Here is a 16844-nt window from a genome sequence, read left to right as displayed (position 1 = left end):
TATGTGTATTTTTATAAATTGACGCCCACGTCTATGGGCTGTGATTTCGAATCCAGTCATAGTCAGCTATACTGATAAGCCATAGTGATGGCGAAACACGTGTCCTGGGATAAGTATTTTATGTATCTGACATTTTTAGATTAGGAATGATAACCTGCATTATTTGCATTATTCCGACTACTGGTCTCATCTTGAGTGTAATTTTCACAAAATACGCCCGAAGATATTCGGAGGCGTCCCTGCTAGCTTAGAAAAATACTTTTGCAGTTTTAACAGAAGGGCTACAATAATATACGAGCGTCTCTATTTGCGCTGAACATCTACAGAATGCCAACATCAACATATATTACATACGAAAGCGTCCACTGTGGAATTTCCACAGCTCCCGCTAGTTATTATTATTATTATTATTATTATTATTATTATTATTATTATTATTATTATTATTATTTGTAGTAGTAGTAGTAGTGGTAGTAGTATTACTTGTATCTTTTTTTTTTTTACAGTAACGTAAATCAATTTACTAACCGATCAAATCTTTATATTTGCGAGAAAAAACATGAACATTTTTTCGTAGAAGGAATGTAAAGAATAGTTAACAGATACACGTCACAATGTTAAGAATGGTTTTCTACATAGTCACATTATTATGCGGCAACACATTCTTTACATGGCACGGGCTTTGTTAACTATACTGCTCCAAAACTGTTTTCTTATATTGCATACCATCGTCGATTCTTTATAATCGTTTATGAAAATTTACGAATAGCATTAATTGCGAAGAAATGCAAATGAGATTTGCTGTAAAAGAGAAAGAAATCTTACCTTACTATTTTCAATTAATTACAAAGAAAAATTAGAGAAAATACTTTAAAAAGACCATCCTTGTAATATACACCCTCCCTCTTCAAATGCATTTTTATGTTTAGTAAAATATAATCGCACGTTCCATGTGGGGTGGGGGTAAAAAATTGGAACATTTTAAAAAGCATCGAATCATTAATTAAATGTTAGATTTCAATAAGATCAGAATCGGAATCAGAAAAAATTTTGTATCGTCCTATCATGAATATATATATATATATATATATATATATATATATATTATTCAATTTTCACCCCAAACAAGGCACAGTGCCACTTTGAAGCAGGGGGCTACTATCAGGAACTTAATTAGCGGGGTCCTTATGAAGGGAGATGAGTAGAAAGATCTTTATTAACATTACACTTGAACTTCTGCATAGCAGAATCCCAGAAGGGAGTTCTAAAGACCCGCAGTTCTGGGGAAGAAACTATTGGAGTAAAAGGCTTTCTTGCACCTAGGGATCTCTACTGTAAAGGGATGAGAATTAATAAAAACTGAAGAAAGTGCTCAATACTGTTGTAGAGCAAATATGCGTTTTGTTTTTTATTACCGTATCTTTCTGTTAAGTTACATTATTGTTTCGGCTACACGGCCGTTTTTTTTGGCCGTCTGTAGCGTCCTCAGACTTTTACAGAAATGTTCGCTATTTTAGGATGAAAGAGTGGAAGAGTAAATGAGGTCAGGGGGGTAAAAGTCTGATGACGCTACAGACGACAAAAAAAAACCGACTGTGTAGCCGAAACAATAATGTAACTTCACAGAAAGATACGGTAATAAAAAAGAAAACGTATATATATATATATATATATATATATATATATATATATATATATATATATATATATATATATATATATATATATCCCATACCTCTGGCCTTGACGGAGTGGAGACTAAAACTTGCTGCTATTGTTTCAAATAATTTGAAATAAAAGCAGGGGGAGACTTGATTTCAAATATTTCTCATTGACGAACTGCACCAGAAGCTCAAACGTATGTGCCCGAGATTGGTCAATATGAAGGAACCAATTTTTCTCCCATGACAACGCTTGCCCGCATGTTGCTCAACTGACTCTGCAAAAGCTGAACAAATTTGGCTATGAGACTTCCTCATCCGCCATATTCACTGAACCTCTCGCCCACCGATTATCACTTTTTTAAGCATCTCGACAACTTCCTGCGCGAGAAACGATTAAAAAACCAACATGATGTTAAATAGGCCTTCAATGACTTCATCGTTTCCAGAACTCCATATTTCTATGCTAATGGTGATAAATAAACTTGTTTCACGTTGGCAAAAATATATCGATACTAATGGTTCTTATTTCGATTAATAAAGTTTATTATGAAAGGAATTATGGTCGCTTGAAGTTGAACTTCAAAAAACGACATTATTTTTGCAACATCCTTATTATATATATATATATATATATATATATATATATATATATATGCGCTGAGCAAAAGGTTAAAACAAAAAAAAATATTTGAATAGCTGCAGCATCTATTTAATTCAAAAGATAAAATATTACAGATGACCTACATGCATATTTCAGACCATTCAAGTGTTTCAGTCTATCTTTTCTCCCCAAGACAGATAAACAAACCTGTGTGTACATGCGTGTCCACATGGTGATGTAAGTTCGAAATGAATTACCCCATTAAATATGGAAGCATACACAAAGATACTTTTAACACTAAAGGCGACATGAGATAGATATATAGATAGAGAGAGAGAGAGAGAGAGAGAGAGAGAAACACACAGAGACATACGTACATTTATATATTTCCCCCCTCTCTCTCTGTTTCACATTAATATATATATATATATATATATATATATATATATATATATAAATCCCCGAAACAGTGTTTCATGGTAAACAACTGATGATCCCTTGAAAAATAAATTATTGGTATTATAGTAAATTCGAGAGCGAGTTGATGCAATGATTGCAGGTGATTAAATGACTTACTGACTAGATAGTTTTCTAACGAATGATAAAAAATATTTTTTGTATAGTTTTAAAGGTTAAAAACTTCAAAGACTATATATATATATATATATATATATATATATATATATATATATATATATATATATACATACATATATACGCCGTTGAGCAGTCGAGTTTCGATCCTGCCTTGAGGTAATTGCTTTGTCTAGCCGCATTGATGAGCTCTAATACTGCAAAACAGTATTGTATATGGATGACTATATATATATATATATATATATATATATATATATATATTGTTTTTAAAATATAATTATCCATTGACACGTGTTTCGTCGTCTACGACTCATCAGCGTGGATGAATACCGAGATAAATAAAGCAGTGTACTCAGTCTCTGGATGACTATCTAAGCCTCCGTCTTTGGATAGATCATCATTGTAAAATGCTTTTCATGTTCATCTAGGGTATCCCAAAAGAAGCTGAAACGCACCAAATTTGAATTCAACCGAAAGTAACACTAAATGCGAGAGAGAGATAAACACGCACATATACATACATTTATATATTTCTCCCCCCCTCTCTCTCTCTCTTTCTTTATATATATATATATATATATATATATATACACACACACACACAAATATGTCGTTGATGAGCTATAATACAGCGAAACAGTACTGTATGTGGATGACAATATATGTATATGCGGTGTAGTCAATCTCTGGATGACTATCTAAGACCCCGCCCCCCGTCCTTTGGTATATCGTTGCCAAAAGCCTTACTTGCATTGCGTAACGCGATGCTATTCATGCTTATATAGGGTGTCCCAAAAGAAACTACCACTGTACGAGAAATATCCGCTCTCCAAAGGTGTAAGAACTCAGCTGCTGTAGAAATAGACATCTGATAATATCGTTTACTAGTACCGATGGTGGAAACTAGTGACTATAAACAGGATGGTTGCAGGTCCAGGATTGCTGCTAGTCTAGCCGCATTGAAGACTCCACCCTTGCGTGTGTTCGGCGTGACTGTAATAAGGTTTTTCAGTACAACCTGGCACGAGGATATTTCACCATACAATTCGTCCTGACGCAGTATTTGAAACAATATCATTCGAACCCCCAATAACATTGCTTCGACATAGGTATAAATTGGCTCGCACGAGAAATGGTGTAAAGGCAGTTAGCTGAATACTGCACGAGACTAGATGAAGTCATGTTCTTGAATCTGAGAAGCCCAAAAAAAAAAAAAAAAAAAAGCACAGGAAATATATTCAATTCAATTTATTCGGCATAGGTAGTACATGTTTTGTCGCAGTAAAAAGAGGCAAAGGAGGAGGGAGAGAGAGGGAGAATGAAAGCGAACAAAGAGGGAAGGAAGGGCGCTACGAATTTGGTCGAAAATACAGTTGACCAGCACCTTTCCAAATTCGTCTTGAATCTAACCCTTGTATCTGTGATACCACCAAGCGGCAGTTAATTCCAGGAAGCCAATATGTGGATGGAAAATGTGGCCTTTCGTCGGGTTAGCCAAAATCTTCGACTAAACAACTTTAGGTCGTGTCCTATTAGTCCACGTTCGTTTGCTGGGGTGAAGAGAAGATACCTAAGGAGGTCGTAAATGACCATGAAGGAGGTTATAGGCCCAAAGTAGGTCGCCCTCAGTCTTATATATATGTGAAAGGGTCTGTGTGTGTCTGTGTACATTCCTCTACGCAATAACTTTGTCAATTTTTAGTCTACAGACTCGAAATTTGATATACAGGTTACTGAGATTTGGGAAAATCGATGTGATCGGGTTTCGGCCAGAAATTTTGCTCTAAAGGGTCAAAGTTCAACGATTTGACTTTTGAGAACTCTACCAAACTCCTCCGACAATTTGGGGTCTAAACACTTGAAATTTTAGATATAGGTTCCTTGGACATGGATCTAACTTAATAACTCAATTTGAGCCCAAAACAATAAGCGTTAAGGGGTCATAATAGGGGTCAAATTAAAAAAAAAATGACCGTTTTTTTCTTTTTTGCTCAGTATACACCTCCAAACATCCGGGCAACGCCGGGCACTCATGCTAGTCTTATATAAAATACTATGAATCAGTCACGTGATCAACAGATGACTCTCGACGATTATCTCTTCTTTAATAACTTACATACGAGGCGCCTTCAAAATCTTCAATAAATTTCCTGGCTTTTTTTTTCGTATCGGCACTTTTATTGATAATACACACATGAAACTCTAGTAAAAGTAATCTCCTGCGGCTGCAATGCACTTGTACCGATTCAACAGCTTTTAGAAGGCCACGTTTCTGTTAAAACAAAATTGAATTGAGTATCGTTCTTTTAACGTGTCCTAACGTCCAGATTGCATTTTTACAAAATTCACCAACTGTGCAAACCAGTCTTTAGTAGGGTGTATTCAAATTCCTGCTGTAGCTGTTCATTTGAACCTGAAATTATAAAAAAAGCGTTCTGTCATCTTATAAAGTGCTGAATGTTCAAGTGTCTACGACAATTTTAAATGATTCGCACATAAAAAAAGTCTGGAAACTTATTGGAAGCGCCTCGTATAAATAGCTATTTTCTATTTTAGAGAATTTTGGAAGGACAATCCAAACGTCGTCTATGTATCTGAAGGATGGCGTATTTTCTTGGTAGTCTGTGTTTAAGAAATAGTCAACATCGCTGGAAAACTAAAGAACTAAAGAAAATTGAAGATAAAATTCACTTTTGAAAAAAAGAAAATAATTCTATTATCTTTCCTTGATATATACAACCCATAAACAACAATAATAAATAAAGTTATGAGGTCCACCGCAAACCAACTAACAAAGACGATTATATTCATTTCTATTTGCACAACTAGAATAGAGTAAAATAGGGCATTGTAATCGACTTTTACCTCAGAGCTCTGCGAATACGTAACCACGAACATCTACATAAAGAATTCGAATACATTGAATGCAACTTCAAAACTCTGCAATACTTTTAATATTTCATATGAAATTCTAAATGAAAAGCTCCACAAGTTCAATCTTACACGCAGACAAGATGATTCCCAAACTAACCGAACATTAAATAGAAACAACTTTGCCAACTAACACTAATAAGACATCCATCTACACTAGATTAAATAATACAGGCTTTCAAACAACTCAGATGATTTCATCGACAATCATGGATATTATCCGGAAAGCGAAATCCAACTCTACAAATATTTTCAAGGTTGCCATATATTGCATTTTAAAACTTGTCAGTTGAAGAATGTTGATTTCAAAGTTCCTGCACATTTCTTGCAGTTTTTATGACTTTTGATGACGTTTCTTGGTTTGAAGATTTTCACAATATTTGCGTGTGTGCATCCAGTTCCATATGCGTGTGTGCATAACCAGCAACAATTCCGGCGTTGCCCAGAATACTATTCAACAAATAGATTGCCAAAAAACAAAAAAAACAAAAAAACTACATTGCCGATATATATATATATATATATATATATATATATATATATATATATATATATATATACTCCTATAATTTTTTTTGTGCGTATTGATATTCACATTAAAAAAAAAAACTTTTCTATTTATCTAAAAAAGAAAATACAACCTTGTTATATATGGGACGTTGAATTGCATTCCTCTGCAAAAGATCGAGCTAATTTGCATATTCTTTTAAAATTTCATTTTAATTAATTCCCTATTAGTTTTTTTTGTTGAATGATCATCTGTATTTTTTTTACATAGGCATCACAACTTATCAAGGCATTGAGGCCACTCGAAGATAAGAGTTAAAGAGTGTACAGTAGAAATTGCTTAATATAGTAATCATTAGTAATGGAAATTTGGTAAATTTGTTAACTTATATGGAACGGCTCATCAAAGACTTGTTTACGTTAGACTTGAAGACAACCATATTGTAGTCAGCTGGAAAGCAGGAAAACGGAAGAAAATTCCATAGGCGTGCAGTTCTAAGAAAAAAGTTTTGTTCGTGGAATCTACGTTTAGGTTTAGGTGCAGATAAAGAGTGGGGGAAATTATTGATTTGTGATTTCTGCTGGACGGGTGTTTCTTGTGAAAGTTTGGCCAGAGGGGGCATAGGTTGGAGCTCAGTCGAGCACTTGCCATGAAAATAACGATAAAGCAGGGACAAATTCGCACCATCTCTTCTGTGAGAAAGAGGTTGCAGGGAAGAGAAAAGGATATCCCCTACGAGGTTACGAAGTCTATTTTGAACTCTATCAAGGCAGGATAAGTCCTTTTAGCAGCTCCTGTCCAGATGTGGCAACAGCACTCCATCCTTGGACGTACCTGGCTCTTATATAGATAGAGAATTGCATCAGCAGTGAGATATCTACTGGATCGATAGAAGGATCCCACCATTTTTCAAGCGGCTTTGGTTAACTATTATGTGTAATTACATTCATGCAGATAGTCTACATGTTTCACACTTGCGTAATATTTGCGTAAAAAGCTTATAGTAAACACAAACGTCTTTCTATATATATTTATGTATTCGTATGTATATATGTATTCGTATATATATATATATATGTATTCGTATATATATATACATATATATATATATATATTTGTTTTTAAAAATTTGCTTACCAAATATGCTGTCAGTTTTTGGTCTACTGACATGAAACTTAGTTTATAAGGTATTTGAACCTATGCGGAACTTTATATTTGGGTTTAAAATCAGAATCAAATAAGAAAATCGGCGCAAATGTGTGAAAACTAAAAACATAGAATTTGCCAGGTGAAAGTCGATCGACGGCATTACGAATATTCATGTGTAACCTAATAGCTATTGGTTAATATTTTAATTTTTAGCCTTGCAGCAAACATGTTTTCATAGCGCAGGTATTAATGTCAGAGAAAAAAAAGTAAACCTTATATTAAACGTTTTAGTTTCGATTTTCGTTTCTGGCACACGAGTTATTTCTTAAATCTTTTAAAATCATTACTATATATTGGGTTCAATATAATGTAGCAATAAATACGAAATTTGCATTAATTAAAATATCATGTTTAAGCGTATTTTACGACCGGGCAATGTCAAGCGGCCTGATATATATATACTAGCAAAAGTACCCGTAGTTGACTGTGTTCAAAAACAGCCTACAGAAAATAGACTCTGATTTATGAAAGTATGATAAGTTATGAAAAGGAAGGGTTGAAAAGTCTTTATTAAAGTTTGTGCCTATTTCTATTCTATGGAGGCCAGGCGCGAACGCAGACCTCACAATTTTATTATACGATCCCTATTTAAGTTAAGAATAATTTGATAAGTATTTTTTATGTACATATATATCAAAAACACTTGTAAACGTTTTTCTTTAATTTTTAATTTTTTTTATTTCTATACTTTGTGGACCAGCCGCGAACGCAGACCCCACAATTTTAATGAACCAACGTTCTGCAGGATCAAACATACCCATTCCTGTGTCTCGATACATCTTCTATCATTATGTGCAATCAGTTTTTAAAATAGTCAACCATATAGGAGCATATTCGTGACCAAACACACACACACACATTCAGCTTTATATTATGTTATATATATATATATATATATATATATATATATATATATATATATATATATATATATATATATATATATATGTATCAGGAATGAAAAAATACCAGCGGTGGTTGACGTTATGTTTTAAGAAAAATAGAAAAACCGAATGAAATTTTAAAAAATCAACGTTTCGTCCTTATTTCAGAGGACATCTTCAGGATAATTGAAATAAAAATGTAAGAAAAGAAAAAGTCATAGATCGTGCGAAAAAAGACAGTTTTAAAATCCTACCCATGTCGGGAAGGACATACGCACACATATTTGTCCTTCCCGACATGGGTAGGATTCAAAAACTGTCTTTTTCGCACGATCTATGACTTTTTCTTTTCTTACATTTTTATTTCAATTATCCTGAAGATGTCCTCTGAAATAAGGACGAAACGTTGATTTTTTTAAAATTTCATTCGGTTTTTCTATTTTTCTTAAAACATATATATATATATATATATATTGTGTGTGTGTGTGTATGTATGCGTGTATGTGCATATGTGTATATATAGTTATATATGTGTGTATATATACGTGTGTACATGTTTATGTGTATATATGTGCATGTGTATACTCATATATATGTGTGTGTGTGCGTATGGATATATAGGTCTGTGTCTATGCATATGTGTGTATATGTGTATGTATGTATGGATGGATGGATGTCCATATATGCTTTTGAACGCATATATCTACATATGTATCTATAGATATACATTCACGTATAATATATATATGCATTGAGATATATATATACACCTAAATAGAAAAATAGAGAGAGCTATTAAAATATTTACTTACACTGAATTGAAAACATTTTGATAGATATGGAAAATATTTACATAGATAAAGAAGACACTTGTACACCGATGGCCGAGATAAATCGCATGAAGATATAGTGTTTAAAGTATTTAGACGTCACGTGGTTGTCAATACATTTACCAAAACCTTATCTTTTTTTTTTTCACTTCATGCAACGTTTTTTTTTTTTTTTTTTTTTTTCTAAAGAGAGAGAAAAAGGAAGAATATTGTCAACAATTGGACCTATTAAAACGGAACGGAGACATTTTTTTCTTCTCTTTCAAATAGCAACCTTTAGTAAATACTTGAAATTCTTCGGTTAGACCTCAAGAATATAATAAAAAAGTAAAAAAAAAAAAAAAAAGAAAGAAAATAATCACAAACAATAACGTCTCCGAAATACCTCAGTGGTTTTGTGAACGTGTTCGTACGTCTCTATTGAACGCCATGTTTGTCGGTCACAGTTTCTCTTCTTCATCTTTTCAATTTTCTTATTATTTTGTTCCATCTGGGAGACACTCTCCCGCTATCTCATACATCTAACCCGAGAGATCATTTAAGGATTCTAACTGTCCGTCTAAGTGCAATAGTTTACGTGTATCTTGCATTTTGTTCACCGGGTATATTTGCCAGGATGTTTTTGGAATTCTTTCCGGTTGCTCCCACTGAAATGATACAGAAATTCATAATCCAATCCGTGTTTGTATAGATTTTTGATCTTTTTAACTACCGCATTATTACGTACGTACATGTCATATCGAAATTAGTATAAACTAGCGGGGCCTGTGGAGATTCCACAGAGGACCGATTCATATGTAATGTATTGATGTTGGCATTCTCTAGATGTTCAGCATAAATGGAGACGCTTTGATATTATTGTAGCTCTTTTGTTATAACTGCAACAATATTTATCCAAGCTAGCATGGACGCCCGGCGTAGCCAGGTCGTAAAATACGCTTAAATATGATATTTTAATTCTTGTAAATGTCATAGATATTATTTATAGAGTTAATGTTCTATCGATTTTTATATGTTTAAGTTGCGATTTCAAAAATCAAAAATATATCTATATGACGTGGGTGCATTAGCTTGAATCGAAACCGAATCTCAAACTTAAACAAATACATGTGCTTGTGTATGTGTATATATAGTGTGTGCGTGTGCATATACATTCTTGTGTATGTGTGTATATATAGTGTGTGTGTGCATATATGTGCTTGTGTATGTGTATATAGAGTGTATGTGTGCATATATATGCTTGTGTATCTGTATATATATATATATATATATATATATATATATATATATATATATATATATATATATAGTGTGTGCCTATATTATGTGCTTGTGTTTGTATATATAGTGTGTGTGTGCATATGTGTGCTTGTATATTGTGTATATATAGTGTGTGTGCGTATATGTTCTTATATATATATATATATATATATATATATATAGTGTGTGTGTGTGTGTGTGCATATATGTGTGTATGTACACATGTGTGCTTCAAAGAATTATATAGTCATAATGGATGGTGTATGACTTATTTCAAACTGTTCTTGCTGCTGCATTTGATATTCAAATTTTTACAGATATGCAGTGGAGATATTTGCACGGAATATTTGTATGGTAGCCGTCGAAATAAGTATTGAAAAACAGGTACTCTGTAACGTTACATACGCTTACACACGTAGATCCAACACATTGCAGCAGAATACGTCACAAGGAGCATAGAATGAGTGATAAGTTAACTCCTTTTTGGTCCCCCGACCTGTAAATTCACCCTTGTTTGTTCGTCCGTCCGCACTTTTCTCAATAATTACGCCTTAGAATTTTTGGAAATTTCGCACAAACATTAAACATGATATGAGTAAAAAAAAGTAACAGAACGGAATTTTCGGGAAAACTTCGGTTGCCTTCGCCCCCCCCCCCTCATCCCTAGGGAAGCTTTCGGATTAAAATGGATAAAATTGACACTTTTGTGCTTATATATAAAAAAAAACAAAACAATTGACGCCTTGGATTTTTATAAACTTTCTGAAAAGCTGTAACCAACTGATTTCTATATAATTTTGTTTATCTATACTTTGCGATAACTCTTGTGTGTCGCAAGGGCTCTTTTAGGGCTAATAAAAACACTCCATTTTTGGGACTATTTTACCATATTTGTTCAAAATTTTCTGCGTTTTAGCAGTTTTGTATGGTGGTGTACTCAAATTAAAATATGTTGAGCCCTTGGGGACTTTTGGGGCTAAATGGGGTGGGTCAAATTATAAACTTAGTCATTTTTTTTTATTTTTTTGCATGGTGCAGAACTCAAATTTACATAAACTAAGGCCTACAACTGCACCGTTTGTTCATTTTCACCAGGATTTGATGTCTCTTGGGGACTTTTGGGACTAAATGGGGTGTGTGTATGTGTGCAAATGCTGAAGTTAGTCATTTTTGTATGCCTCGTTCACTATGCATGCTTTACTTGTTCCTTTTTTTTATAACAACGCCATTTATTTCTTTCGCCACGCGTGACCTCGTTACGGCTGTGACGTCACCCACGTCTCTAACGTGCTTGCTCCTTTTCTCTGACATCTGTCCTCTCGAACGTTCTCCTCTCTCTGTGCACACGTTCATCTTTTTTATAGTCTTTTTAACTATCATGGCGTCATTTCGGAAGAAACTTAGGTTTAAATTAAGGCTAGATAATCGAAAAGAGGGGATGACTTTTGAAAAATATCGGCGAAGAAAGCGATCTCTCCCTGTAAAATGTGCCGATTTGAGGGTGATGGAATTAATGGTTTTAGACAATTTTTCGATATTTGTCGTTCGAAGGATCGAGCTTCATACATAATGATTGCAACGTCTTGTCAAACGAGTGCCACTCCCTCAGACATTTAAAATCCATGATTCCAAATGTCTGAGGGAGTATCTATACAAATATGATGTTACAAAGTCTTAGCTTTGTACGACAGCTAAGTCTCTCTCTCGGTTCAAAATGTTGAGATCCAGCAACAAGCAAGAGCAAGATAGCCAGCAACAAATTAAACTACACACATACATACATGCATACATACATACATACATTTAAACAGACAGGTGAGATTTATATTATAGGTTACTTGAAGATAAGGAAGTGTACGTTGAAAGTAAAATAAAATTTTGTTCCATCTTTTAATTTAGTGATTCTGTGACTTTACCCCCTCGTTTCTACGTTTCAGTCAATCTTTTACGCATGTCTGTCAGTCCGGCTTACAATCAGTTTGTGTAAAGTGTTGACTTAAGTCAAAATCACCTGCTTTTTTTATTTTTATCAGATTATTTCGATCATCCATTACCGATATTTGTCGAAGATATTCCAATACAACACCTATCAAAGAACACGGCCAGGCACATAAAGTGCATCTTGTGGAATTTCATAAAGTCGATCAAGTCATTTTTTTGTCCAGAGGAACTCTCTCTATCGCTCTCACTCTCTTACACACACAATCGCACACACAGGAACGTTCCTTTTATATAATAGTAGGTATAGTTTGGAGATGTTAAGCCAAGATAAGACCTTGGCCAATTTTATGTCATCAGATAAAAATTATGTCTTTGTTTTTTTAAATTTACTTGTAAAATATATGTATATTCCTATTTAATTAATTAAATTAATTATTTCTAATTTTATTATTTTATTTTTGCAGAGGAATCCACGGAAGGACCGATGTATATTTATTGAGAAACTTGTGAACGGTACATCGTTATTCAAGTTGGTCACCAAACTGGACTGGGCCGTCGGATTTCGGAAGAAGAACGGCCGACCTCTACCTGGGCACAAATTTAGCAAGAGCCGGCGGAAATGCTTCGAATTCGTCGTCAGGGATGTGGACAAATCTGACCGACCCTTCTCGCCTATCCAAAACCAGCAGAGATATTTTTGGCAAATCGGAGTTCTCCGACCAACAGACCGGTCGTGAACGGGCCCATCTCAAGGACTCCGATACAACTGAGCCCTCAATCGCCATTAAATACTTCGTCAAGGAGGAAAACTTCCGAATTAAACGAACAGCTGGTCTTTTCGACCAATTTATCAGCGTTTGATTAAAGGGCATCCAGAAAAAAAAAGAATAAATATATATGTATATATACATATATCTCCAAACATATATGTATGTGTAGGTATATAAAGATACACACATGGCATGTGCGACTACACAACTACAAACATATGGAAGACATTTTGCGTAGACTTTAAACGCATATATATATATATATATATAAATTCGATAACAAGCTACTAGATAAATGTCTAAGCATGTTTGTGTCGGCTTTGTAGGACCATGCTCATTTTCTGTGTTTATCGGGCACCGTGCTTTTGTTTTTCGAAAGGAAAGTTTCGCCCGCCGAAGAAAGAAGGAAATGCCTAGGAAAAAAAAAAGTGGAAGAAAAAAAAAAAAAAAAACAATGCAGAGAAAGAGTCCGAGTCGAAATTCATCAAAAGAGATCCACGCAGGGAATTATTTATCCAAAAATTAAAAAAAAAAAAATCTTGTTCGTATGTGGATTGATTTAAAAGCTTCTCCGACGTCGGGTGATTTTTCATTTCTTGTTTTTTTTTTGTTTTGTTTTTTTGTAATTTTTGTGCGTAACAGGTCGGACCAACATGGAGACACACACAAAAAAAGGAGAAAATAATTTCGAAAATGAAACCAAACTGAAAATGTCTGCAACCATGTTAAAAAAAATATATCCTAAAAAATTTTGCGAAAATAAAATAATAAACCCCCAAAATTTTTTATGGAATACCCTGCTGCCATAGCCCCTTAAATCAGGACTTTTCCTTACGGAAATTGGGGCAACAATCCGATAGACTGCAGGAATTAAATATCGTGGACTCGTCACGTGAGCTTCATGTATGCATATAAGTATATATCTATGTGCGCTAGAAATGTATGTATCTACGAATGTCTCTGAGCATGAATGCGTATGAATATATGAACTCCGTTGACGTCACAATACCGGAAGATGTGATTTTGAACTGCTGACAATATTTAAAGAATAACAATAGTCTCTTGCATCCAAGATGAAAAAAAAAATCCCTTATGTCCATGAAAAAAAAAATCCCTTATGTCCATGAAAAAAAAATCCCTTATGTTCACGAAAAAAGAAAACTTTTTGAAATTAACTAAAAAGAACAATGGTGTGTTTAAGGGGCAAAAAGTCACCATTTTGCGCCCAAGAAATAAATAATTTCTTACACCCTAGAAAAAATGTCCCCTTACATATAAGAATATTAAAAATGAAAAAAAATAAAAAAATAAAAACGCAATGCTAACACGATCTTCATTGTAACGCTATCAAGTATGAGGACAGTTTAACAAATAACAGACAAAAAATATCAATAATTATTTTTTTAAATTCATGGATGTGAAAGTTTACATGTGTAGGTATGTATGTAAATACATATATATGTGTATATATATGTTGGTACATGTGTTTACATACATATACATGTGAAATCACGTATGTGTATATAAAAGCGACTATGTGGATGTCCGCGTGAGAATGTGAGTGTCAGCGCGAGTGAGCCTTTTTTAAAAATAATTAATGTAAAAATATTAATTGTGGTATTTAAAAAATAAAGCATGGATAACAAAACTATTATTATTATTATTATTATTATTATTATTATTATTATTATTATTGTTGTTGTTGTCATTGCTGTTATTATAATTAGCTCAAAAGCAGCTTTCCCAATTATTATTATTATTATTATTATTATTATTATTATTATTGGCTCACAAAGAGCTCTCACAGTTATTATTATTATCATTATTATTAGTGTTATTATTATTATCATTATTATTATAATTATAATTATTATTATCATTATTATAATTATTATTATTACGATCATTATTATTATCATTATTATTATTGTTATTATTTATAATATCATTATTACTTTATCATTATTATTATTTTATTATTATCATTATTATTATCATTATTTTTAGTATTACTATTATTGTTATTATTATTATTATTAGTATTATTATTAGTATTATCATTATTATTATTAGTATTATTATTATTATTATTATTATTATTATTATTATGTCCACCCTATAAACGGTCCAGAATATCTTACTAGTGATACTGCCCATGTATTTATACCTTTTATTAGGTTTCTGCTATATAATTTCGTTTCCAGGAGTTTTCTTGTTCTCCTAATGTATTCCTTTCCAATTTTCTCTTTCATTTCTGTTGCTCTGATGGTGTCCGCTTCCAGAATTCCCAAGTATTTATAGTTGTCTTGTTCCCCTAGAGCTCTCATTTCTGTTTGGTTGGGTCGTTCCATGCCTTCTGTCGTTTCCAGTTTTCCCTTTCTTATAACTAGTTGTGCGCACTTTTCCATTCAAAATTCCATTTGGATATCTTGGCTGAAGATCCTGGTAGTGTTAATTAGTGTCTCTAACTCCTTTTCGGTCTTTGCAATGTGTTTCAGATCGTACATGTACATCAGGTGGTTCATTTTTTCCTCTGTATTGGAGAACTTGTATCCGGCTTGGCACTTTCTTAGAATACTGTTGAAGGGCATCATGGCTATGATGAACAGTAGTGGTGATAGCGAGTCTCCTTGGAAGATGCATCTTTGTATGTTAATTTCTGTTATGTGTTGTCCATCAGCTGTCAATTCCAGTCTCTATGTTTTCATTGCATTTTTTATTACATTGGTGATCCCGCTTGGTATTTTATACATTTTTAGGCATTCTATTATCCATGCTTGGGGGATCCTGTCGTACGCTTTTTTATAGTCGATCCATGCCATGGCTAAATTCTTTCTCATCCTTTTTACCTCCTTTAGTATCTTGTTATTATTGTCATTATTATTATAATTGTTATTATTATTATTATTGTCATTATTATTATCATTATTATTATCATTATTTTTATTATTATTGTTATTATTATCATTATTGTTATTATTTTTATCATCATTATTTTTATTATTTTTATCATTATTATTATAATTTTCATTATTAGTATTATTTTTATTATTTTTATTATTATTGCTGTTGCTATTATTATCATTATTTTATTTTTATTATTATTATCATTATTAGTATCATTATTATTATACTCATTATTACTATCATTATTATTCTTCTCATTATTATTCTCATTATTATTGTCATTATCATTATTATTATCATTATTATTTTTATTATCATTATAATAATCATTATTATTATTATCATTATAATTATCATTATTATTATCATATTTATTATTATCATTATTATTATCAATATTATTATCATTATTATTTTTATTGTTATCATTATTATCGTTATTATTATCATTATTATCATTATTATTATTTTTATTATTATTATTATTTTATTATGATTATTATTTTTATTGTTATTATTATTTATTATTATTATTTTTTTATTATAATTATTATTATTGTTATCGTTATTATTATTATTATTATCATTATTATTATTAACGAACTCTTCCGGTGCATCTAACCTAGGTCATTAAAGGTGATTGAGTGTCAAACCCAACCTTCTGTGACCCCACTAAACTCGCTGATGGGAATCAAAAATATACTTACATAACTTACTATTTCTACAAACTAGCTAGATAGCA

The 16844-nt window shown here is 32.5% G+C and overlaps 1 protein-coding gene across 8 annotated transcripts in view; it reads left to right on the top strand.

Moving 5' to 3' along the window:
- The window catches only part of LOC145266927 (fibroblast growth factor 18-like), a 789681-nt gene extending 774832 nt beyond the window's left edge, over window positions 1-14849 (top strand). For all 8 annotated transcript variants that reach the window (XM_080122720.1, XM_080122722.1, XM_080122726.1 and 5 more), the window contains one exon: window positions 12890-14849. In XM_080122720.1, the coding sequence (XP_079978846.1) occupies window positions 12890-13162 (273 nt within the window). In that variant the 3' untranslated portion in view covers window positions 13163-14849. The remainder of the gene's footprint in view (window positions 1-12889) is intronic.
- Window positions 14850-16844: the final 1995 nt, after the last annotated feature.

Source organism: Euprymna scolopes, chromosome 42, assembly GCF_053919585.1.
Source record: "Euprymna scolopes isolate OS-2025 chromosome 42, ASM5391958v1, whole genome shotgun sequence".
Classification (NCBI taxonomy): domain Eukaryota; kingdom Metazoa; phylum Mollusca; class Cephalopoda; order Sepiida; family Sepiolidae; genus Euprymna; species Euprymna scolopes.
Note: the sequence above shows the minus strand (reverse complement) of the source record. Positions and strands in the feature narration are given on the sequence as shown.